Raw genomic sequence first — 25,047 nt, forward strand, 5'->3', positions numbered from 1 at the left:
TTTACATACATACGTATGAAAGCATACGTCTTTACATGAGCTTATACCATTGACTGCAACAAAGAGGTTGGGAAGAGAGTTTTAAACTGCCTTGCTGAGAACACTTTGCGGGTTGATTTTACTTTTCATCTAAAACTTACCACATGTATGTTGTTTACAGTTCATTCGAAACTATGAGAAACACTAATCCTGTAAAGGATACACACTCAGTGTTTTTGTTTGTCATCAAAATTATTAATCCAAGTTACTTATTTTGTCATCTCTAGTCTGAGAATCTACTTAGTGCCCATTCTCCTAGTCTCGTGATGCGCTTTAACGAGTTTGAATTAAATAGGTGGCATGCTTGTCCAGAAAAACTTCGGGTTGTGTGTTAAGAAACAAGGTTTTTTTATTAGCAACACTTTATAAGCAACACAAGGCTCAAACTTTTTCGAAACAACTGGTTAACAACAGCCCACCCTAAAGGGGGTAAATAAAAAGGTTCATCGGAATTATAAGAAAAAACAATAGTTTCCCAGAGTTACCTTGTTCCAGCTGTTATGTAAAAATTTTACGAGAAAAAAATCAATTTTGATTGGCGTATTAATTAACCTATCAGAGCAGTTAAGCACATCCGGTTTCCAAAGCAGATAGTCAACCAGCAACATCCTATAGAAAAGATAAGCGTTAAACCGCATGGGCGCCAACATTTTGTGTTGCTTATACTAAGAACGTACCGGCAGAAAATCGCGGTCTTCGATGTTGAGGGTAATCAAAAGTTACAGTGAAAAATGGAAAGTCACAGCAGTTGTAAACGGTGTTGGCTTTTTAAGCTGTGACCGTGACTCCCTAAGGCACTTCTATGTTTGATGACGGGGCGATTTGATAATTGTCAACTAAACATGAGACTAAATTTAAACCCAAGTTTTTACGAACAAAAACATGTCACCTTTTTTCATATTTTTGTTGCAATGTCAAATTTTTCGTAAAATGAACAATTAGCCATTATATTCTGTGGGCGGTGATTCATGCTTTCGTTGAAATATAAGCAACAACATATATTTTTCGACAACTTCATCTCTTTATTGGCCTTTCGCTAGAAAAAATACAATTTCATCATCGCCTGAATTCTGCCCAATAAGAACACCATGTAGATAAAAGGATAAAGCATACGCGTTTAGCCCTATTAGACCTGGCTATTTTATGCCCAGAGGCGTACCAGTTCTGCTTAAGTAATGAAACTCGGAACACGCGCGTTACATGTCTTGATACAAACTTTTTCTTGGTTAAGATTAACTTGTCCCGGGCATCATAAATGACGTCACACGTACAAAAATGAGCCGTTTTTCTTATTTTACAATACACTTTAAAATCTCACGTAGTATTGTGTTATGACCGTGCTACTTGGTAAAATTGTAGACCGAATGCAAAAAAATTGGCTTCACACAGAGAAAATAAATTTAGTTACGTCACTGAGATAAAAAAAAAATAATTTATCTGCAATGTTTCTAATTTCAAGTATAATAATATAAAGATACGTTTTTCCAGAAGTATTGACGCTTCTGTCATAAAACTTGGTGCATCTGTATAACATTGCATTCAAAGGTGATCGAGTTAAAAAAGACAAAAGCTATAATGACGTGAATGACGTGAAGATCAGGCAAATGAAGGTATTTCTTCGGATCGATAATTTCTTTCCCTATATAATAGAGTTAAACCTACATGTGTGTTCTACCAAGTTTTGCATTCAAAAATAGGCAAAAGTAATATGATAATAAATTATATTACTTTCAGTGCAGACTGTCGCAAGACAAACTTTATATAAAAATAACCTTTTATAAAACGACACATTAGTTTTACAAAGATAGATAGATTAAAGGAGAAAAATATAGTTAAGTTATTAAACTTTGCTTCTCTTCCAGCACCATACTCTTTCGATTCTCTTTCTCCAGTTTTTGTTGTTTATGCAAACGTAGTAACTGATGGTAGATGAGGAAGGTGAGGAGGTCGACAAACTCGAAAAATGTCAACAAGCTTGCGCCTAACATCAATCCAAACGCACCGCCAATGTCACCTAAAAAAGGTAGAATTTTTGTAATTAACCTTTTTTGAGCTATATTGATTTCCACAACTGCAAAATATTCTTAATTTGTGAATGTAGTTTGGGGTACTTAGAGTAAGAACAGAGAATAAATACATAGAGTATTTTTGGGAGTCTGGTTACTTTTCTTCAGTGTAATAACCGTAAATATTAAATATATATCAGTCCCATAAATGAATTTTAAGCTGTTGATTAACCTACCTAAGAAATTGTAGAAATTAAATGATGCAGTCTGCATGTAGATCACTTTACTCATCTCGCCATAATAGAATATAACTACAATGATATTTTCCCTAAAGAAATATGCGCCCTATCATTACAATTAATTTTTAACTATTAAGCGTGGGCGTATTTATTACTTCTTACAATTAACTTTTCAGAAAATGTCTATTTTGACAAAGATTTTTTTTTAATATATTAGGCTGTTATATATGCTTGCTACTCGTCTTCGTTTTCTAATAATTTGTTTCAACACTTACTCGATGTATTTAGCAAACTCTTCATTGCTGTATTTCTTATACAGCTCCAGTATATGAGATCTGTTCAATTCTTTCTTCTCCAAAGACTTCTTAATCAAAATTGGTTCGATTCCAGTTGGTGGATTGTGTAAAAATTTAGAATCAGATCTTCTCGTGACGTACGATATTTGTCGGCAATCAACTGGGCATTGCGACCTCATTTTGTACTCATTAAATGAATCTAAGGAAAGAAAGACAACACAGATAAAATCCATAAAATGACAAAGCAAATGTGTTAGCAACAAAAAAATTAAAGAATCAAAACATATGAAGGCACTATTAATTGTTTTCTCAGTTATCAAGCATATGTTTAGGTCCCAATATCTCTCCTTAACTATACGTGGAGTGGAAGTTTCCGGTTAGAAATGAGAGCTACACTTTAAAACAGTAGAAATGTTGCTTTGAAAATTTATCTGGTCATACCTTTGACTTGATACAAACATGATGTTCGTTGACGTAATGAGCAATACGGCATGCCATTATCTGAAATGGTATTTGTTATCTTATCAGAATATATTAACAATATGATTTGCAAAAGAAATAATTTAGGGGAAAACGATCTACTGCTCCAGATAAAAATTTTATTAAGACAAATATTTTGTGATTCGACTTTTGTTATGTTTAATAAACGTGGAAACGAACATTGGCGTGCAGAGAAAGCAGCTACGGGTACATAATCGCAGTTTCAACCCTACTCCATTCGGGGGTTTTCGAACATACTATAACCGGGAGAAAAGCTGGACCCCGGTTCCATCCATAATTTTTAATTCACTTTCCCAAAAGCAATACATTTTTGCTGATGTCAACAGTTTTTTGTGACGTCATCAGAAGCTTGAAATTTGTCTAAAGTACAACTGCTTAAAATCTGAATACTTAGTTCCAGATCGAATTTTGGCAGGTGTCTAATATATGAATATAAAAACTCAGCAAGTAGCATAACAATGCAACACAAAAATAAGAAACCAAGAATGTGTTTTGTGGCTACTTTTTATTTCCTTTTTATCAATGAATAAATCTTTTCATCCCTCCAAAGAAAAATCAATGAGTACCTGGCATAAATAGCTCCCGACATTTACATCTTTCCCCAACATAATCTGTTAAAAGTTCCAAAATGCAACTTTTTTGGTTGTAGGTTGAAAAATATTTTAGTTTCGTTTCTCCACATTTTGTTGCGAATGGTGGCGGTAGGTTCTGGGTCTAAAAAAATTGTATTGCGAGAAAATGTATAACTGGGTGTACTTTAGAAAATCTTTTTTGGTACTTGTTGTCCCAGCACGGCTCTCTCGTACTATTCTATACTTTGAATGAATTTGTTATACACTTTTATGTAAAAAAGCATGCTTCACCTCTTACCTCAGATTGTTCCATTTTAATATAACTTTTAAAGCCAGGTGGTAATATAAATCCAGTATTCGATACAGGAGGCTCGTTTTGATCGTGGACGATGACTTGCAGGCCGGATATTTGATATTCTTTTATCGCGTCCTCGTTTCGTAAATCAAACATCAACTCAAAACCATAATTTAGCCCTGCATGGTCCACTTCTAGTAACCGATGACCAATTTTACCGGAGTTTAAAGTAAAACATAATTTTCCGCTCTCTGAAAAATAACTTGTGAAATTTTCTGTCCCACATGGTTGATGAGGTAAATTTGGGTGGTCTGTATCTCTCCTAATATAATCACAATCCTGGTTAATATCCTCTATGGAGAAGGAAGTCCTTCTGATTTCGCTTGCTAACTCCCTCCCGGAGAAATCATGATTCCAATTGCTTAAATTCCTCTGAAAGGGTGAGCCATATTTTTTAAAAAGTTTTTTAAGCGAACTGTTTTTGACTTTTGAAAAACTGAATTGATTCAGTGGACAGAAACTAATGGCAGGAAATGTAAGTTTGTTCACATACTCTAAAGTTGCCTTTGTACTAAAGGGATAGTCGAAGTAGGTGACTAATCCATCGTGGAGCTTTAGTATGAAGTAAATAGCACCTGCTACCATTAACAATGTCCAAATAGCTCTACGGAGGAGATAGGTATCAGTACATGTGTAACGGAATCCGTGGAGCGTTGAAGATTCGACGTAACGTTTAAAGATTTGCCTCACTGTTAGTCTTTCTTCAACTAATTGACGCATGCGTTCTTTTAATTTTAATCTTTCTCTGATTCTTCTTCTCAAGTTGGCTTTTTCTTTAAACACTCCCGCTGCTTTGTTAGCTGCATGAAGCCTCCATGCTATTCCCGCCATGCCAGTGTTTTCTTTTTTCTCGTTTTTTTCTTCTGTAAATTCTTCCGTGTTTGGCGTTTGATTAAATGTTGTTAAGGGTATACTATCTTCATCATCAGGCTCTTTTTGGCTCATGTGTGTGTTGGCGACCGCTTTTTGAACAGCATCGCTAAATCGTGTTGGTGCCATGGTGCTAAAAGTTGAACCTTAAAAATGAATGAGCATGTATGCGAGTATTATGGATTGGATTTATCCATTAACACATTTATTCACCCTATTCTTTTACCCTTTCCTTCTACCTTCTATCTTCTACTCGTGTACTTCCTTTATCAAAACCAACAAATATAACTTCAGACTGATATATTTTCATTTGTTCAAGTCAAAACTGTTATTTAATTTATGTTCCTACACTACTAGTTAGGACAGGTAAAACAGTCGTATGAAATTTTTGTGCAGGTTAGAAACGTTCCATTTGTTGTTGTTTTTTTTATGAAAAAGGAAAACATTGAAATTTCAGCTTTGCTTGTAATTTTAGATCATGTTCTTATTTTTCAATTACTTTCAGATTTTTGGTTTCAAAGAGCATAAAATTGTTCTGAGAAAAAAAAAGAACGTACTAATATCTCTCAAAATAACAGATACAAAGTTAGTAACATTAAACTGATAGGACGGATAAATTTACTCTTTTTTATAAAAACGCTCGCCTAACCTTGTTTCTCTAACATGTTTTTAAATATTATTAGTCAAAATGTTACCTTTCAAGAGGAGAAATGTCCACAAAATCAGGTAGGAGTTGATTACTCGCAAAAATAAGCTATTGATTTACAAAAGTATTGAAAATTGTTACAGACGACGGGCAAGACAAATATCGTTCAAAGAATGTATTTTACTTGTTATTAGATTTTGGTGCTATCTTTGTTGTAATAAAAGCTTTTTGTTATCTTTTTAAATATTAGAAAAATCTTTCATAAATTATCCCCCCCCCCCCAGCATTGGGTATTTGAATAGGGATGAGTACTACCCAATGCCACTCCCCGTGTTTAAGATTAATATACTTGCTGTTTTCCATGCACTCGCATAAATGTACAGATATAGCTAGCATTTTTATTTTGATATTAGAAAGGTTATTTGGAACTGAGCAAGAAGAGACAAACGAGGATACGGATTTTAAGATCCTTCGAAGTAAAGGAACCAAAGAAATACAGATCAAAGGTTGAGATGACGCCTCGGAATGTTACTGTGAGTGGACAGTCTAACAAGAAAATCTTCTTTATTTTTAAGATTGATTTTGTTCTTGTTGATAAGTCCACTAAACATACAACAATTTTTTGTATTTTCAATTTTCTCTAGTTTAAACATAAATTTACAGTAATTCTAATAATTAGACATCTTTTCTTGTCAATGTCACGTCTTCTGTGCAATAATCGTGAATCTACGATGTGAATTCTGGAATTATTATAATTGTTGACTTTTCTATAAAGAAAGCAAACGAGTGCAACTACAAAGACCAGTTACTTCACAGGTATACTACAAACGATATGAAAGCGTATGTTGCGAGATTTTGAGACTATTTTTACACTACTTATCAGTAATTACCTAGTAGAAATGGTCTTTTCCTGAAGAAGAAAAATAAAATTATATTTTTTCTTATCAATTGTTTTCATCCGTAGGAGAAATCCTTAAATATTATTTTCTTTTTCTTTTAAAACTGCCAGAAGAATATCTCAAGTATCCCATTTGTTGCTATAGAGATAGTAAAATTAGTTGTCAAGTCACAGGGCGTTGATATCATTTTCTTTCATTTCCTCATCTTCATCTTCTTCCTCTTCAATTGCTTCATACACACTTCTTCTCTGTGCATCTTTTGCTTTGTTTTTTTTATGGAAACGCAGAAGTTGATGATAGATGAGGAAAATAATCAAGTCAACAAATTCAACAAAGGTCAACAAGCTAGCGCCAAGCATTAAACCAATTTCACCTCCCATATCACCTAAAAAACGAGAGAACATTTAATATTGCTTAGAAAAAAGACGAAGATAAAAAAACCCCTCACTATGTATTGCAAATTTAAAATGACGAATCATAGTTTTTTTATGGGGACTGTTGTTAAATAAACTGACTCATTATACACAATGCGAAACCCAATCCTTTATCCACATATCTTGTTTATCACGAAGTGTAAAATTTATGCACATAGCTAAAACTTTGAAGAAATGCAGAAAATGATAAACTCAAACAAGAATATTTCAAATTGTATTACTCACCTAGAAATTGATAAAAGTCGAACGACGCTTCCTGCTGTAAAATGTCTTTTTTAAGTTCACCATAAAAAAATATCACTTGAATAATATTTTGCCTGAAAAAAAACAAAAATAGTTCCAGTAAAGATGCATTGTATGGTCAAATTCGTTTTTATAAGCGTCACAAAGTGGATAAGATATAAATGAAAAAATGGAAATATGAAGTCAGATAGCTCGCTTTATCGATTTCTCAAATTAGAAGATGAAGTGTTGATGTCATTTATTTTATCTGGTTGTTAAAAGCATCCCAGTTGCAAAGGGCTCACAATGCGTGTTGATAAACAAGATAGAGAACAACGAGAACGGCGAAAAAGCTTTCTATCCTTAGCGTAACGTAATGACTGACCCAACAATTTGAATTACTCATTAAAAATCTCCAGGTTTAAAGCATGGAAAAGAGAGGTTTTTGCCTTGTTTCACAAAAAGTTCTTAAGACTCAAGATGTTGGCAAAATATTGCCTTGCTTACTCGACATATTGGTCCAGCTCTTTGGATGTCATCTGCCTTAGTAATTTCAACAAATGTGTCTCGTTTACTTTCTTTCTCTTTGCTTCTCTCGTCAATATAATTTCATCGGTACCTTTTGGTGGATTATGCAAATATCTTGAGTCTGACAACCTGACAGTATAAGACACAACCTCGCAATTCACGGGGCATTTTTGACGCATGGAAAACTCATCAAATGACTCTAGAAATACAAGAAACATGAAAGCACTCAGAACTCTATCAAGATAACAGAAATGACGTTTAAGTAGAGTGTTACATCAGAGCTAATATAAATTCTGTTCGTGGTAATTTTTTTTGCAATTACAGGTTAATGAATAAGAGCTACTGAATGGTAGCTACGCAGTACAATCATCTAGATGCTACCTCAAAATAGTATGAAGTGAATACCTTTTGCAGGAAGCATACACATAATCGACTGCCTCAGTGAGCATAATGGTCTTCCATTATCTATAAAAGACAGGGAGAATTATTTTTTCTAAGTTTTGCACACATGATGCCGTATGTTAATAATAATACCTGGCATAAAGAGTTCTCTACATCCACATTTTTCACCTGTATAATCTGTTAGCAATTCCAGTAAACACGCTTTTTGGTTGTATGTTGGAAAATATTTCAATTCTATTTCACCACAATGGGTAGCGTAAGGAGGGGGTAGATTTTCAGTCTAAACAAATACAAAATCTCAGTTTTAAAATCCTTTGGATGTGAGGAATACACGTTAGCTTTTAAGTTAAAATTTCAACAGAGCAAAAATAATGAAAATAAAGATTTTTATTTTTCTTACTTTAATTTTCAACCTGTTACCTTCATTATAAGTATTGCTATTATTTTCAAAACTAGACATTTAAATCCAACGAAACAATTTTCACCAACATACCTCTACTCTGCTAAGTTTGACAAAGGTTTTAAAGCCTGGTGAAATACTGAACCCTTCCTCCATGACAGGTGGTTCATCTTGATCATGAATAATTATCCTCATACCAGTATAGAGGAAACTTTTCAAAGCTTCACTGTTGTTCAAGTCAAAAAACAATTCATAGCCATAATTTAAACCAGCATGTTGTACACTCAATAAGGGATGTCCATCCTTTCCTGAATTAAGGGTGTAACACAATTGTCCTCTTTTGTTAAAAAACATAGTAAAGTTTGACGTGCCACATGGGTTGGGGTCTTTTTTTGGGTGATTTGTATCTCTCTTTATCCAGTCGCAGTCTTTTAGTAGCTCTTCAATCTTGTAAGATATATTGTATAAGTATTTAGCATACTCGTCACCAGGAATATCAAATCCAGGATCCTTCCAGCTTTTATCTAACGGTAGTCGATCTTTCAACCTTCGCAGTGGAGTGTTCTCCAACTCGTGCAGTTTATAACTGTTTAAGGGGCATATACTGATCGCTGGATAGTTTAGTTTTGTTGTGTATGACACCATGAACAAAGTGCTAAATGGGTAATCAAAATATTCGATTATGCCTTCTTTTAGTTTCCATATAAAATAGGCAGCGCCTAAGATCATAAGCACAGACCAGATTAATCTACGTATAAAGTAAGTATCTGAACATGTGTAGCGAAAACCATGCAAGGTGGAGTGTTCGACGTATCTTTGAAAAATCTGTCGGATTGTTAACCGTTCGTCGATTATTTTTCGCAATCGATCTTTTAGTGAAGCTCTTATTGTTCCTCTTCGTAATTTGGCAAAACTGCTTTTTCTCTTCTCGTTCATATCATCTGCGACTTCTGTTTCACATGGCTCACTTGGACGCCTAAATTTAGCATATGAATCCATTCGACGAAATCCTTGAAAAGAAGGAGATTCCTTGCTTGAAGCAACGAACGAGTCTTCAAAAACATTGTTCACTTTGCCCTCTTTTGCTGTTTCTGCTGCTACCCTTTTGGCCATATCGGCAAACCTAAAACCGACTTTTCGCTCCATGGTGAAGAAAGTCTAAAAAAGAATACCATGCAATTTAGGTAGATGTTTAAAGGTGCATTTCTTACTCTGCATAAACACCAAAGATTAAAGTTTAAAATATAATCAATCCAAATGGAAGTAATTATTGAAGTTACAGATCTATTATTTTCAATTTAAAATGTTTTATTTTATTCTGTTTCAACTTAATACACAGTCCAAACAATCGATCTAAAACCGAAGAAACTCCAATAAAGTAAAACACCTGGTTGACAAAACCAGTAATCAAAAAAAAATGAGACTTACAATAACTAAATATTTCGGGTAAGATCCAGCAAACTAACTAAAATATAACGATAATAGCAGTTTCAAAGCTTTCTGCATTGAAGACTGAAGTTTTTTGTTTGTTTTCGTGACACGGTAGCCAACTTCATTTGATCATCAATCTATGTAGCATCAAAACATAAATTGATTTTCTAATACGATAACATTAACATAGCTGTATTTTAAATTAGAACGCATTCACATGTCTTAAGAAATACAAAAGCACAATCAAGTATTAATTTGTAAATATTTGAACTATCGAGTCTCGCACAAATAAAACAATTGAGATTCAAAACAAAATGTTAAGTTGTGGAGATGTTTTATATTGTAACGAAAGAAAAAGAAAAAGAGAATATCTAAGTAAACTAGTCTTAAGTTTTTCTCTTATGTAAATGTTTATATGGCTCAAAACATATGTGTTTTTTTACTGCGAAAGCAACCAGCTAGTCTTGTCGCCAACCAATCTGTCGTTAATAAAATTTACATGTGGCGTAATTAAAAAAAATTGGACAGATATATTTTTGTGATAAGTTAGCACGGGATATATTTGCTCGTTTTATTATCGTTAGCTACTAAGCCGCTTAACTGGGGAGCTTTGTATATAAAAATAATTAATACATTCAGTACTCACCTTAAACTCTTCCCATGACACTGTCGCATGATACCCGCCGTCATCAAAAACACCGACTTTTATTAAAATTAAACTCGATTACCGGTTTAACATATGGATTTTAATATCGTTTGTAATAAGCGTTCTAATGAGCGTAGAGGGCTTGATATAAGACATGAGTTGCAGTGTAAAAGGGTACGCAGCAGCCGTAGCGCAGCAGTTCAAGGGGCACAATGTATTGTTGGACTTAAAGCATAGGGTAAAATGGTCGGAACCTTTCACTGGACTTTTTCTGACTCTTCTTAAAATTGGAGTGGTAAGTCGACTGAGGCTTGTTCCTCTGTAAATTATAATAGGTCCTGGGGTCGAGGTTGTCTTAAGGTAAAGATGTAGTGACATTGTTGTCCATTGGATTCCGAATAGAAGACTATTATCAGATGATGAGTGAATTATTAACTTCAAAATGATTTTAAAGCTGTGTTCCATCTTGAGAAAGAAAGTAGTGAAAACTTTTGTGTTATAATCATTGAAGTACATCGTTGTTGCGGAAACTTCTGGAAATAGTTTTGAGTTTGCTTCAAGGGGCTCGCCTACCCAGAAACAACTTCATATACAGGCAATGACATATCAACATTTAATGAACCTGCAAATATATATACACTAGCCGGGGAGCCCTGCATCAAACACGGAGTGCAGAGTTAACCATTCTGATTTACAATAATAAGTCTCAAATATTTTTTTCGTTAAAACGTTACTTTTAATATAACATGAAGAACACTGTGCGTATCTTCTACCATGTAAACTGCACTTTACTTACCACGTGATGCGGAAATTTCTGCAATGTTTTTACCAATTCTCTATTGCATAAAATCATTCTACAGGACATTTTTAGACAAAAAATCCTGGGAACGAGGGTGATTTCTGTGTAAAGTTTTAGAGACTTTACGAAACAAGGACATACATTTTTTTCCTAAATTTTGTGAGTTAACACTGTTCGGCCCCCCTGACGTTTTTTTTTAATAACTCCTTTATGCTATATTGCATGGCTATGATACTAACTGAGTTTCAATATTTATCTATTAGACACTTGCATGACAAATTCTTAGGTTCCATACCCCTCAGAGGCTTTGATTGGCTATTACTTAAAATTCCCCCAAAAAATTCCCCCAAAAAATCCTTATAATCGGGAAAGTAAAATAACACTTGTTAAGATTATCCTTAGAACTTGAAACTTACAACACAACTTTGTTTCATCAAGTAGAATCCTTGAGTATGCTTTTGACACGTGATTAAGCTGATTTCCCATTTTTTCGAATTACATTGTTCATGTGAACAATGTAAAAACCAAAAAATATAAAAATATATTAAATAATTTTTATATTGATTTCAGAAACTTTAAACAAAAGTCGTAACATATTTTTAAAAAAATCCGGACCAAATAGGTTTCTGTCCCTCTTCTTTGATTTTTTTTCAGATTCGCATTTACTTGGAAATTTCGGAAGTAGCATTATTTATTTTAATTTTTTTTCACGTTGTCGCTTTCGCCTAATTTTTCGTAATCAATTTTTGGCACGTTCCTTATAACGGGTTTTATATAAAGTTATGACGACGTTGCAAATAGCCCTTGTTCTTGTTTGTAAATTATGTCAATCTTAAACGTTTATGATTTTTTTCGTTTCAGAAGTGTCAAACTCCGTCGTCGTGGAGTTAGCTACTTCGTTTATTTTTTAAAAAATTGCACAGCAATCAGCAGGTCATCTTGTATGTTATGGAGATCTAAAACCATCACGCGTTTCCGGGTAACGTATCAATACGTTTACGCATGCGCTATTTAAACGTTGACGCTCTCTACTCCGCCCTCTTATTATCATTACTCTTGCTGTTCGAGGTGATACTCTCATAAAGGTGTAAAATCGACCCTTCCAGAGCCGCGATGGAAAATTATAGCCATAAAAGCAGGAGGACGTACCATGTTACTACGAAATTCCGTGCCCAGCTGGAGTCTAAAACTTAACCTATACTAGCAAATACTAGATAAGAGATAACAAATTAACCTAAATGACCTGGTGTTTTAATTAGCAACGAGAAACTCATCGAGACAAATTTAACTTAACCATAGACATGGCTTTTCATATTAGAATATTAATCCAATTAAACGTTTTAAAGCATAAAATTTTTATCATATATGGAATTTCTTAGGGAGCCTTGCGTAGCAAGAAATTAGTTTTAATCCTCACTATACAGCCAACGAATGGTACCTCCATTTTTTTGACGAAAATCTATATGCTTTATATTCTTCTGGAAATACTGAAAGTCAACTCAAATGCATTTACTAAGTTTGACCCACACGACATTATTTACAAGATGTTCATTCAGTAACACACGAACGAGGGCAAGTTAAATACCCAGACAAAAGAATCGGAAAAATTAGCGTAAAAAATTTTAAGTTGCAGGCTGCTTTAATGTGGATTCATTTCAGCTGCGTGTAACGATATCCCATAATTTTGGAGATTTTTAGTGAAATCCCTAGAGATTAGCAGCAACGTCCCAGTTTAAATTTTACCGTAGTTTGGATTTTTACATATTTAACGTGTTTAGCATATATGTCTTTAATTTTTTTATTCAACTTTAAGAAAATTTAAGAGAATTTTGGACTATAACTTTGTTATACATGAGCGGCAGGGATATAGCTGACACACAAATTTTGTGGAGCGAATGAGGGGGATGTAGATCAGAAATTGTGAGATTATAACCTCCTAGTTTGGATAAACTCGCATCCTCTGAACAAATCTCTTCCAAGTTCGACTCTAACCCACCCCTGTCCCTCTAGGCTACTACGGCATTTTATTGATTGGCAAAACTTTCACGGAAAACCTTTAAATTTTTGCTCTTTTAAGCCGAAAGTTTCTTAATGAAACTTTAGAAATTAGAATGGTTTGTAATAAAAAGATGTGTAATAATTTGCGTCAATCTAATCGAGTCATGAAATATCTGGTTTCACAATTCTCCGCTTTGTTAGGTCATAGTGATGGATTAGATGGATCCTATAACCATCACTAAAGGCAGTTTCCACTCAAACGAATGCGGTCGAATCGATCGATCGATGGCGTTTTTATTACAATTTGTTTCCATTTAAATTCGATCATGCCTCGATCGATAGCGATTCATTCAAATTCATTTGGAAACAATTACACAAATTTGATATGAAATAATGATATTGAGCATGGACTTAGAATTCCATGACATATAAATGTGATAAACAAAAGTATTTTTGTACTATTGTTCTATAATTTCTCAGCCATTTGCCTCCAAAGTCTTTACTGTGTTTCGAGATATTGAAATTCGCGAACTCATTCTACAAATGTTATCTAAATTCCTCGACATTCATCTGCGAATAATCATTTACCGGTAATGCATTTACGTCTTTTAACACTTGCTCGTGTTAAATAACGTATTGATGTTGCTGCATCAAACATGCTAATAAATTTTCGTTCGTTTAAAATTTTGTTTTCAAACCAATTTTAATAAAAACGCCATCGACCGATTCGATCACATTCGTTTGAATGAAAACCCGCCTTTAGACTCGTGTCCGGAAAAAGAACAATGCAAACTTCCAATCTCTTCATTATATTTACTCTTCGAAGCAGTGTAAACAAAATATAAAATCATCACCTACCTTAGGCCAGAAATTCGATCGTAATGAAGTGTACACCAACCTCTCTACCAGTCGTCAGTAATCGTCAGCAAATTAATCACTTCAACAATGTAACTATTAGCTTTACAAATATTGACCAATAAAATATGCACACACAAATTCATCTGTTAATAAATAAATTGAGTTTTTTTCTTCATCAGTTGTCAAACACTAACATAACCCGCTGAAAATATGCAAAACAATTTCTTTACTGTTGAAAAGTTCAACCTCATTATTTATTATTGCAAAGGATCGGTATTAAGATATGCAAACAATAAGCAACATAGGTGTTGATGGTTGGTTACCAACATAATTGCCTTTTGTCGTGATTGACATAAAGAAATCCACTCAGGACACCAATTAAGCCCCTCCCCTTTGCAGGGGTTAATGATAAAATTTAATCTGTCTCCAATAAGTGTCTAAGTGTATATTTCTAATTGGCAACACAGCATCAATGAAAGCATTCATGATACATCACGTTGCGTGCTAATACCACTTGACAGGTAATATGCGTTACTCATTGCTTTCTTAATCTGTTTATATCGATATAGATTCTTTTAAAACAAGCAAACCTTCTGCTAACTTTTTTTCCCACTCAACATCGATCTAGCACAGCATGACAATAATCAATGATAAAATTTTCGATAAAACTTTGTGCTATTTCCCAGACTAATTTGTGATCTACAATGCTTGCTGTCTGTCTGTGAGGCAAAGATGGTAGCCAAGAGTAACGACTAGTATTTTAAATTATCATTGCAGGTACATATTGGGATTTGGTCGAAAATTAAAAGTTAATACCCGCGACCCTTAAACGGCGAATAATATTGACAATGAGCACCCTTTTTCATATAGTGATCTAGGTAAAAACACTGAACTGTAAAAAAATATGCAATCAGCTTCTGTGAATTCGCGCGTTATTCAAGATTATAAGACCTTTGTACCGCGAAAATTTCTAAAAATTTCAATTTAGCTGTCATAAAGTAAACCTTGTCCCGAGGAATTATTAGGTTTTTTCGTATTATGGCGGAACTTGCAGCCCTAGGGACAATACAGAAAGTTCAAAAAGTAGTTGTTTTAGAAGTTAAGGGACTTATTGAAAATCTAAGAAGGAATCGAGCTGACGGTTTTTTTAATAACTCCTTAATGCTATATTAAGCATTTTGATAGTTTTTTTTATCTATTAGACACTTGCATGCCATATTTTTAGGTCCCATACCACTCAGGGGCTTTGATATTGGCTATTACTTGAAACTACCCTAAAAATCTCGATGAAATCCCTAATCCCTAATTCCATATTAGGATTATCCTTTAAACTTGAAACTTACAACACAACTTTGTTTCATCAAGTAGAATCCTTTTGTATGTTTTTAACACGTGATTAATCTGATTTCCAAATTTCACCCAAAAATAGGGAAAAACCGGATTTTTGGACAATTTTTGCAGCTTTTTATGCGAACCATCTAAAAACCGGAAATTGTCTTTAAAAACTTTTTTAACTTTTAGAAAATGTTAAAATTTGCTCTAGAACTAAAGTAATTGAATTTTAGGCAAGTAATGACATTTTGATCGATTCTAAGCTTTTATTGACGTCATAGAAAAAATGCTGACATAAGCAAAAATTTATTGCTGCCATTTTGTTCCTTTTGACACGTACTATAAGTTTGTCAAGTTTGATTCAATTTGAACAACCCTATGAAAAGTTAATAAAGGATGTACTGATTCATATAAGATCAGTATAAGGTGAATTTAATCAATTTACATTCACAGCCTGTAAACGTTGGATTTTATTTGTTACATTATGATATAACTTGTTGCTAACATCATCGTTAATTTATTTCAACAACATCAAGACGATCTATTTAAAAACAGCTTTGTATAGAAGTCTTATGCATCGAATAAGATATGAACGCCCTATCCTCGTAGAGAATTATAGGTGTTCTTTTATGACACAAAACAAAGATGAAGTAGTTCTGAAGTTCTTCCCAAAAGATTTTACACATTGCGACAGTAACTTTGTTATAGATTGCGACACATTTTTTACAAATTGCAACAGAGCAACAAGCAGTATATCAGATATTATACTGCGAAAATAAACAGCTATTCTAAAAATACATAAAAAATCACCTGAAAAAAATTGGTTCCCTCAAATTGGATTTCATGTATAATATCAACCCCAGAATTTTTACAATACAATCTTCCCAGAAAGATTAAAAAAAGAGAAGTAAAAAATAAGTTATTATTGTAAGTTTCTTATCAACACAATCTGGAAATTCACATAAAAAATATTTCTTATTTTTCTTAAAAATGTGTTCTCGTATAGGCGGTAAATGTCTACCATTGTAAAAAAATAGAATCTCTAAACACTATACAAGAGGCCCTGGGTAAAAGCTGCGCTCTCAAGTGGATAAATTTCTTATGTAAACTGTTGTATAATTTATACATGACGTATGGCATAATTAGAAACCATGCGGCAGTTGGAAATGGTAGTGCAAGAAGAAAGACGTTTATAAATACTGGGTATTTTTTTGCCTTTCTCTGAAATCCGGAATCTGGAGTTCCGGTACTGTCGCTGAAAATGCTTTGAGTATATGGTTGCTGTCCATGCATGACTTTTACATTTTTCACGCTAAAAATTTATTGCTACTTCCAACATAAAATATTTTATATTTATAAATGTTTTTTTTTGTTTGTAAACTAAGGCTTTTTTCGCAAATTACTTCAACCCTTGGAGGTCTGTGAACTAGGATGTAAAATTGTTTTCATATCGAAACTTGACTCCTAGGTATACATGTAAACAAATTTTTCCATTGAAGAGAAGGAGTAAAAGTGAAGTGGAACGCTCAAATGTGGATAACCAGCATGTTTTTCTTTATATGATTGTCATCATGCCATTCTTAAAGCCCTCTTTACACTATAACGAATCGAAACAATTTTTTTTAATTCCTACTTTGACCCAACTCTGAAAGTAGAGAATTGTTTTTTATCCTGATTGTATGTTTTTTTCACACACAAATCAGTTCCAATCTATGTTTTCTTAAAACAGTGGGCACATCCGGAGACAACATCTGGAGTAAAAACTTTTATTTGGAAATTATTAATTACTCACCCTTTCTGCTAGTTGGTTAAATGGACCATGAACGACTAACCAAAAAAGGACAGCCTTGTTCCCAGGGCATTGTGCCTCACTCCGTAATAACAGCTCAGGGCCACAAGACCATGGGGAAGAGGTTGCAAAAATGGGTTGTTCCATTAGCGTGATGTCGGTGAAGTGAAGAAGAGCTAAAGTGTCGAAAACTGTAATTAATTGCGCTCTTTCTTTAAACAGTTCCTGCGCTACCCGTGACTCACAAGGGACCTTTAAACACGCTAGCATGAAGAACCTAAGTTTTAACGTTGGTTTATGTAAAAATTTGCAGTCGCCGTGCAGTAACCTAATTTAGGCTTTTCCAGTGTGATTTCATCATCGATAAAAAAAAGTTTATAGGGATGAAAGCAAAAATTACAAACTACCGTACGGTTACTAATTCCTTAATATGTTTGAGAATCCCATTTCCTTGTAATCCTGCAAAGCTGCAAATTATTTACTGTAAATGTAAATAAAGCTTCTCTTTTTGTTTTGAATGAAAATAACTCGTCATTACCCCGCACTTTGACTGGCTAAGTTATCTATTGGCAAACTATACTAAAAACAAAATTCCCTTGAAAGTAATTTCAAATTCTGTTGACGGATATTTCAATAAGAAACACCCGGAGAGAAAGACGGAATTTGTAAGAACTGCTTAGATAAACTTTTTTCATTCATTTAAGCTTCATAAGTTTGTTGTTCTCAGGAAACCGTCAAAGTTGAAGAGAGTATTGGATGATTTTAAAGTGTAACTCGCCGCACCGTTACCTACACGTAAAAGTTGTAATGTTGCCAAAAGAGTTGTTGTTAGTGGTTTTATGTCTCGTATTGACTTCAGGTATTTGCGCGTATTATTTATTACTGATGTAAATTTAAGTTAGAATTCTGGTCAGCTGCAATGCAATTTGGCGTTATAAACTTTTGCGAACGGCTTGATTTTAGATATTATGTTCCTAAACTTAAAATGTCGTTCACAAGATTTTTCTATGGCGAAATTTTCGCGTCACCACGCATATTAAAAGGAGAAAAGGAAACTGTATGGACAAGATTCCGAGAGTCCGCGAAGAGAGCATTTTTATATTATTTTTAAAGATAACAAGCCTTTTAAGAAAAAAAAAATTAAAATGGATCAGTCAGGCGATGCTGTTTTGCAATTTCTAGAAATAGACAAAAAATATTTAACCGGGTTGTTGCTTAGGAAAATTAGGCATATTTAGAAAGCGGTTTAAAGTTAATAAGAAAGTTTCTATAATTAATAAATAATAAAATGAGAAAAGTACGAAAGGGAATACAAATGAGAGATAAATATTTTATGTGAGTGTTAACTTTCCCAACCATAAAAGAAAAATTTTAGATACGGGTGTGTGAATCAAAAACTTATTACACGATTTTTATTTTTTTATAAGAATAGTGTTTTTTCGTTTCAACATGATAGGATAAAAGATTCTTATAGAGTATATTCTTACATTTTTTAGATCCAATCCTCTCCCAACTATTACCGGGTTACGAGATCACTGTGTTACAACACGAAAAAAAACGAACGTCGGAGTTACCAAAACTTCAACAAGCCAATCGGAGCACTTGCTGTAAACTGGGCAGAAGTCTTGCAAAACGTGGTTTCACAGAATGTAGCAACAGACGAAACAATATATCGAGACTAGACAAGTTGCTTTCACGCAATGCTGGACGCACTATTCTTGTTTCTAAACGACTTGTGCGAAAATGCGAACTCGTCTACTCAAAGTATTTTGCAAAATGCTGCTTTCGTGTGATTCAAAAAGACGTTATTTATCACAAGCGAAAAGCTACGAAATATTTACTAACCGCCATATCGAAATTGACAACTGACAATTAAAACCTCTTTTTTCATGCATGACATGGTGATATGTGTAGCTACACCAAAAGAAATTTATTAATATTATTATGACTAGAATTGTATTCAACTTAACTTACAAAATGAAATTTACATACATGTTATATCTAACCAAATTCGTCCCAAGTCTTCTTTTTACCAACGTAACTAAAAGGAGAAAATTCCTTCACACATGCACTATGCCATCATCCCTATAGCTAATATTCTTTCACGCGCAGAATTCGGAATTATCCAACCGCAATAGACCAAGTGCTAATTAAGATAAATTCCTCAAAGCTTCACTTACAGCAGGTAGTGCTTCAAATAATGGAGATCTAGTAGAGACCCTTCAAATATACTTAAAAGAAAACTCATAGTCACCTGCCTAAAAAAAAACCTGTCTAGCGAATACCTCACCAAAAAAACCTCTTATAAAGACACGCAAGTTTAGGTCCCGTCTGAAAATACCCATCCTATAATGACTTACCTCTTATCACCATATTTTGGCCAACCTAATAATCGCAGTAAAAAGTAAACCGTACTTCCCAAGGATTTTTTTAAGATAAAAAACGGGGCAAACATCCCGAGCTCAGTAACTTTTTTTATGACACGACGACAGAAGTTATAGTAGCTAATATACAAAATTTTGCCGTTCAGAAGCAACAAACTAAGATTTAAAAATAATATTGTTTCACGATGAATACTCTCTTTAATTAACGGATACTGCAAAAGGCTGACACGTCTGGTCAACGCACAGATTTTAGCCTGGCCGAACTTTGGTCTATAAATCATAGAACAAAGAAAATTTTCTAAAAAGCGGACAAGCATTTAGCGAACACTCTAATTAACGGACAGGATTTTATACACGGTATGGGTATTTCGACCTTTTTTTGTAATTAGTGGACACCTGCAAAAAATGATGCAAATATTTTTGTTTTTTTAATCAATTCTCCTAAGGGAGGACACCTCTAGGGGAAAGATAATTTGCACCAATGCTAATTAGACTAGTACAGGCAATGCCACATACATATGTTTTTAAAATACAAATAAAAAAAATAATACATGCTTAGGGACTCTCTTTATAAATTCACTGTTTTATATATGTCCAGAAGAAAGTCGGTCATTTTTATGTGCTTTTTGATAGCAGGTGTATTGTTTTAAAGCTACAAACTAATTGATTGTATTTCATTTGTTTACATCTATGATCCATTTGATTCGTTCAACAGTTTTCCGAGTTCTTTCGAGCGATCACTAGCTGCTTTCACAGCATCTATAACTGCAGCTCTCATTCCAGCTTTCTCCATGGCGTGTATTCCATGTATGGTACTTCCTCCTCCTGAACAAACTGCATCCTTAAGTTCTCCAGGATGCTTTTGAGTTTCTTCCACCATTCTTGCCGCACCCAGAACCGTTTTAGCTGCCATTCGTAGAGCTTCATCTCGATTCATTCCTCCCAAAACTGCACCATCTGCAATAGCTTCGATAAAGCAATACGCATACGCAGGTCCGCCACCCGCAAATCCTGTAACTGTATCCAGTAAATCTTCTTTGACTTCTCTACAAAAGCCAACAGAAGTCATCAGCTGTTGAATCATTTTTCTGTCTTCAGGTTTACAATGTTGTCCTAATGCAAACGACGAAACTCCTTCCCTGTATTGTACAGGCGTGTTCGTCATCAGTCGAGCTAGTTTGGTTTTGGGAGGCAATAGATATTGCATTGTACGCAGTTTCATACCTATTAAAAAATATACAGTGTGGCAAAAAATGGTGGCAAAGATGTGCTGATTTGAGTACCTCAACCTACAGATTGATAAATAATTCCGCACCCTCGAAGAATAATACCACCTTTTTTTTCTTATGACTATGATAATACCTATGATGTGGTGCGATTTTTCCTTGTCCGAAGTTCGTCCGAACATTATCGTTTAAAGAACATCCGAAATTAATTTGTTCGAAGCTTGTCACTGAAAGGAGACAACGATAAAGTTTTAGGTTGGCTGCGGAAAAAAATGCATGTCTTAATGCTCCATATGACTTTGATGTTTTTTCGGTTGTCTATATTTTCATAACATGCTATCACGCATTCTTCGTTGGTTTGAAGAAAACTTGGATTCGTTCGCTGTAGGCGCCATATAATGAAATTTAGGCATAGACAACCTCGTCCCCAGGCCCATTTTTCTCTCGGATATCAAAAAAGCGAAAAATTGCCCTGGGAACGAGGTTGAGGCATAGAGTAACGTAATGAGGAGAACGCGTGACATTGTGGACCCAATAGCGTTAATTTTAAACACGCAATCGGCGTTGAGTTTGAAATCCAGATTTCCATAGCGTTATTTCGTATGCGCCACATGCCACTCAAAAAAATTGATTGGTTAATTAGACACAATTTACGTTAATGGCTTCAGCTTTCGTAGAGTGTAGTTAATTAATTTGAAGATTGAGAGGTGTGTAGGAGGAATTGTCAGAAATTAGAAAATGTTTATAAGCGTAAGATCTGTCTTGAACTGACTATAGCATTGTGTTTTCCATTCAATGAATTGTAATTTGTCCCAGCGAATAAAGCTTTTTATTTCGGTAAATGACAGAGTTCAGAATGTCAAAGTTTTGGAATTAAAATTGACATTCCGTGGGAGCACTTTACAAGAAGATACAAGGAAACTTACCAAACCAACTCTGTCATGATAGAACTTTTCACCACATATCTATTATTGCTATATTTTTAAGACAAAATTTAACAAACCTGCAGCAAATGATAATAATAAATGGTCCTGAGTAACATGAGGTGATATTTCACGTAGAACATTTGGTAAAACTTGAGGTTTGACTGCCAATACCACCAGTTTATTTTCTTTCAACAAATTTATATTATCTGTGGTAGTTTGGCATCCCAGTTTTTTTGCTCTGTAAACATCTCTTTCAGTTGGCGCACTTGCCCAAACTTGATCAAGTTGAACAGCACCGGCCGATACAAACCCCTTGGTCAAAGCTTCCACAAGGGTTCCTGCTCCTAGAAATGCTATTTGTGGCAGTTTAAAAGTTTGATACATCTTCGCGAATGTATTTTACGAAGATGCTAAGTTTGTTAAAGAATATATCACGGCAAACAAAAACAATGCCCAACACGTGCTTTACACTGGTAGCTTTGAAAAATGTGTAAAGAGATCTTCCTCGCGGTAGTTAAAACAATGCAGTCTTAATTAAATTGTTAAAAATTAAATTAGGAGAAATTATTAAAAATTTTGCTTTGTAAAAATCTTTAATAGTTAACAGATTTTCTCAATACTTTCATCACGCACAACACTGTGGTGTAAATGTGTAAGCAAAGCATGAAAAAAACACCCAGGATGAAGAGCTTACACGTGCGGCAAATAATGGTTCTTTAATTAAACGCGGGATTTCAGTTGTATCGCGGTTATTTATTTTGATTCCGAAAGTAAAGATGGCGGATGGTGGGTCTTGTGATTATCGAGATAAACAAACCAAGTTTAGCAGATATGACATGGAAATAAATAAGTTGGTTAATGAGATGGGGTTTGGAAGGGAAGAATCACGAATGGCTATACAAGATGCTCATGGTAATGTTGATGCGGCAATTGAAAAGCTTCTAAATGGAAATTATGCGCCCCCTCCGTATACCCCTGCAGTTACTGTAGTAGCACCATCAAATCCCCCAGTACCAGTGTTGACAGAAGAGAGCAGTGTTAAAAGGAAAGAGAAAGGCCATACCAGCTTTTTTCCCCATTTCATATCTGATCTAACTCACCGCAATAAAAGTACACCACCTCACGAAGACCACCCGACAGCTCCACCACTTTCAAGTATTGGTGGCATCTATCCAGATCTACCACCTTCCAACTTTGACAATTTAAATTTACTTCTACCTCCTTATGAAAAAATTGAGAAGAGTGAAAAGATACAAAAGTGGGAACAAGATGAGAATGTGTTTCATTTGACTATGGAGAACTATAATGCTAATAATTTTATTGGATTTAGTTATTCAGAAAGATGTTCAGTCTGCTTCAGTCAATTAGCCCATGGAGAATTAGATGTGAAAAGTTTGAAAGAGAATATTATAAAACAAAGAGGGAAGGTAACTAAATACATATATTTTTAATTTTATTGCATAATGGCTGTTGTACTTAATTTCTGTTCTGTTTTCTTTATTTTTTTAGTACTATCATTATAATTGCTTCACAAAAAAATTTGGTCCAAAATGTGCGTACTGTTGCTTTCCGTTAGCACAACCAGATAAAGACCACGAACTTTCTGGAAAATATCTGATGTACAAAAATAAAGATTACCATGTCGAGTGCTATGAAAAGTATGCAGGACCAAGATGTACATATTGTTTTAATGTTATTATTGAAAAACCAAATGGAGAATTTAGTGGAAACTGGGTTGTGGACAGACAACAAGAATTCCATGTTGAGTGTTACCAGAAAAAAATGTATGCCATATGGAGAGCTAAAAATTCATAATCTATCCATGATTAAATGATATAATAAGAAAGAGTTGTGTCTCTGCACTCTTGATACTGAGTCACCATAACCAGACGAAAGTCCAGTTACATTGTCAATTGGCATATATGCGTTATGTTTATTATGTAACTAATATACTGTAAATTTATCAAATTAAAAGCAAACTTATATTTTTGGGCAAGAATTCTTTGAACTATTTTAGCACAATTTAAGCAGGCCTTAAGTTGTATAATGTTTCTGTAACAAAGTTTCCACATACATTTAAAATAAATTAAAATAGAGTAATGTCTGCGTTTTTTTATTTACCTGATACTTAAGCCAGGAGAATAAGAGTAATCTTTCTTACCACCAAAAAATTGACATTGAGAAAAAGAGTGTATTTAAAAAATTTTTGAGAAATTTAATTACTGGACTTCTGATTCTTCGTCTTCAGTTAAATGTGGATGGTCATCAATTAGGAGGAAGTAACGCTACAAAAATTTCTAGTTTATGCAAATTAATTATTTTCCCTCCCGGGAAATCCCATTATTAAAAAGTTATTAATATTTCGCCTAACTTTTGTCAAGAAAATTACTTAAAGAATGAAACTTTCGCTAGTTGAAAATTTTTTTTGCGAGAAATTAATTTTGGGAATGATTTCATTTATTTTTCGCAAGAATTCACTTTTGCAGCTTCTTCGAAAATTTTGCAATTCAATTTTGAGGTAATGTTAAGAAAAAAGAAAGCCCAGGGTCTCTGCCGTTTTTTTACACAATTTTTTACGGCTGTGTAAAAAAACACTCTAAATTAGGCACTGTTTAAAAATGTTGAACCATGGGAAGGTAATCATCCAAACAAGACAATTGATTGGAGCGGCCTCAAAAATATCAAATACGAAGGTCTCTTGTTTCATACGTAATTTATCGGTATAAAATTTTCATCTTTTTAAATGGAATTGACAGTCCTAAAAACGTAAGAATTAACTTATCATTTCAACATATTACGTAGGGATAATTTTTTTCCTAATTGAGCCTCTGTACTATTTGCACAGATCTACTTTTACAATTTTGATCCAACAATCTAAATTTGTCACCTCAGAAAAAACAGTAGTAACTGTCCTAAATAGGAAATATAATAATGACTGGGACCAAGAAGAGTATCTGCAGTCACAAATATATGAAAATTAAAAGCCGATGGAGGGGTGACCTTAGATTCTAAGGTGTCAATAAGAGGGGGGACTTCACATATTTGCGACCACAAATTCGAGTTTAGGTCAAAACTTTAGCGATGGATTCGAATTGACAGGGAGTTAATTTTGTTACTTCAACTTTTTTCTATAGCTAACAAAATTTTTTTCTAACAGCTTTTTTATACTGACATTACCATATCTTCTAATACCCTGCGCCCTAGGTGTCAGAGGCGGTGAAATAAAGGATTCCTTCGTAGTAAAAACAA

The 25,047-nt window shown here is 34.1% G+C and overlaps 5 protein-coding genes across 10 annotated transcripts; 2 read left to right on the forward strand and 3 right to left on the reverse strand.

Moving 5' to 3' along the window:
* Positions 1-1,746: 1,746 nt before the first annotated feature.
* LOC130655053 (acid-sensing ion channel 2-like) lies at positions 1,747-16,414 on the reverse strand. Of its 3 annotated transcripts, none has more exons than XM_057457751.1 (7): positions 16,284-16,414; positions 3,952-5,011; positions 3,648-3,795; positions 3,022-3,081; positions 2,560-2,779; positions 2,282-2,373; positions 1,747-2,053 (listed from the first exon to the last, which is right to left on the reverse strand). In XM_057457751.1, exons 1-7 carry the CDS (start codon positions 16,316-16,318, stop codon positions 1,872-1,874), a joined length of 1,797 nt encoding a protein of 598 aa, XP_057313734.1. In that variant the 5' UTR covers positions 16,319-16,414; the 3' UTR covers positions 1,747-1,871. The 3 variants fall into 3 exon arrangements, with proteins under 3 accessions (XP_057313734.1, XP_057313735.1, XP_057313736.1); XM_057457752.1 differs by having other exon boundaries at positions 3,952-5,024; positions 16,284-16,384; XM_057457753.1 differs by lacking the exon at positions 16,284-16,414 and adding an exon at positions 14,142-15,642 and having other exon boundaries at positions 3,952-5,024.
* Positions 5,055-10,114, reverse strand: LOC130655054 (acid-sensing ion channel 2-like). 4 transcript variants are annotated; one of them, XR_008984554.1, is made up of 8 exons: positions 9,838-10,104; positions 8,503-9,567; positions 8,142-8,289; positions 8,013-8,072; positions 7,587-7,806; positions 7,083-7,174; positions 6,415-6,808; positions 5,056-6,250 (listed from the first exon to the last, which is right to left on the reverse strand). XR_008984554.1 is itself a non-coding variant. In XM_057457755.1 (7 exons), the coding sequence occupies exons 2-7, from the start codon at positions 9,553-9,555 to the stop codon at positions 6,591-6,593; spliced, it is 1,755 nt and encodes a 584-aa protein (XP_057313738.1). In that variant the 5' UTR covers positions 9,556-9,567; positions 9,838-10,114; the 3' UTR covers positions 5,055-6,590. The 4 variants fall into 4 exon arrangements, 2 of the variants coding, with proteins under 2 accessions (XP_057313738.1, XP_057313737.1); XR_008984553.1 differs by having other exon boundaries at positions 5,056-6,291; XM_057457755.1 differs by having other exon boundaries at positions 5,055-6,808; positions 8,178-8,289; positions 9,838-10,114.
* Positions 16,415-17,744: 1,330 nt separating the features above from the next.
* Positions 17,745-19,272, forward strand: LOC130655032 (uncharacterized). The gene is made up of 2 exons (XM_057457733.1): positions 17,745-18,121; positions 18,759-19,272. The coding sequence occupies exons 1-2, from the start codon at positions 18,019-18,021 to the stop codon at positions 19,136-19,138; spliced, it is 483 nt and encodes a 160-aa protein (XP_057313716.1). The 5' UTR covers positions 17,745-18,018; the 3' UTR covers positions 19,139-19,272.
* An 859-nt stretch (positions 19,273-20,131) lies between these two features.
* Positions 20,132-22,336, reverse strand: LOC130654439 (pyrroline-5-carboxylate reductase 3-like). Its single transcript, XM_057457019.1, has 2 exons — positions 21,876-22,336; positions 20,132-20,870 (listed from the first exon to the last, which is right to left on the reverse strand). Exons 1-2 carry the CDS (start codon positions 22,180-22,182, stop codon positions 20,335-20,337), a joined length of 843 nt encoding a protein of 280 aa, XP_057313002.1. The 5' UTR covers positions 22,183-22,336; the 3' UTR covers positions 20,132-20,334.
* Positions 22,337-22,422: 86 nt separating this feature from the next.
* LOC130654438 (uncharacterized) lies at positions 22,423-23,898 on the forward strand. Its single transcript, XM_057457018.1, has 2 exons — positions 22,423-23,225; positions 23,308-23,898. The coding sequence occupies exons 1-2, from the start codon at positions 22,575-22,577 to the stop codon at positions 23,611-23,613; spliced, it is 957 nt and encodes a 318-aa protein (XP_057313001.1). The 5' UTR covers positions 22,423-22,574; the 3' UTR covers positions 23,614-23,898.
* The last annotated feature ends 1,149 nt before the right edge of the window (positions 23,899-25,047 follow it).

Source organism: Hydractinia symbiolongicarpus, chromosome 8 (genome assembly GCF_029227915.1).
Source record: "Hydractinia symbiolongicarpus strain clone_291-10 chromosome 8, HSymV2.1, whole genome shotgun sequence".
In the NCBI taxonomy this organism is placed as follows: Eukaryota; Metazoa; Cnidaria; class Hydrozoa; order Anthoathecata; family Hydractiniidae; genus Hydractinia; species Hydractinia symbiolongicarpus.

Excerpts from the sequence above, each read along its gene's own strand:
- LOC130655032 (XM_057457733.1), top strand. The coding sequence starts at position 18,019 with ATGATTTTAAAGTGTAACTCGCCGCACCGTTACCTACACGTAAAAGTT. Across the intron at positions 18,122-18,758 it reads ATGTCTCGTATTGACTTCAG|ATCCAATCCTCTCCCAACTA; the intron begins GTATTTGCGCGT and ends TACATTTTTTAG.
- LOC130655053 (XM_057457751.1), bottom strand. The coding sequence starts at position 16,318 with ATGAAATCCAATTTGAGGGAACCAATTTTTTTCAG. Across the intron at positions 5,012-16,283 it reads AGGGAACCAATTTTTTTCAG|CACCATGGCACCAACACGAT; the intron begins GTGATTTTTTAT and ends TTCAACTTTTAG. Across the intron at positions 2,374-2,559 it reads GAGTTTGCTAAATACATCGA|GGAAAATATCATTGTAGTTA; the intron begins GTAAGTGTTGAA and ends ATATTTCTTTAG.
- LOC130655054 (XM_057457754.1), bottom strand. The coding sequence starts at position 9,555 with ATGGAGCGAAAAGTCGGTTTTAGGTTTGCCGATATGGCCAAAAGGGTA. Across the intron at positions 8,290-8,502 it reads TCAAACTTAGCAGAGTAGAG|ACTGAAAATCTACCCCCTCC; the intron begins GTATGTTGGTGA and ends GTATTTGTTTAG. Across the intron at positions 8,073-8,141 it reads TAGAGAACTCTTTATGCCAG|ATAATGGAAGACCATTATGC; the intron begins GTATTATTATTA and ends TGTCTTTTATAG.
- LOC130654439 (XM_057457019.1), bottom strand. The coding sequence starts at position 22,182 with ATGTATCAAACTTTTAAACTGCCACAAATAGCATTTCTAGGAGCAGGA. Across the intron at positions 20,871-21,875 it reads ATTATTATCATTTGCTGCAG|GTATGAAACTGCGTACAATG; the intron begins GTTTGTTAAATT and ends ATTTTTTAATAG.
- LOC130654438 (XM_057457018.1), top strand. The coding sequence starts at position 22,575 with ATGGCGGATGGTGGGTCTTGTGATTATCGAGATAAACAAACCAAGTTT. Across the intron at positions 23,226-23,307 it reads TTATAAAACAAAGAGGGAAG|TACTATCATTATAATTGCTT; the intron begins GTAACTAAATAC and ends TTATTTTTTTAG.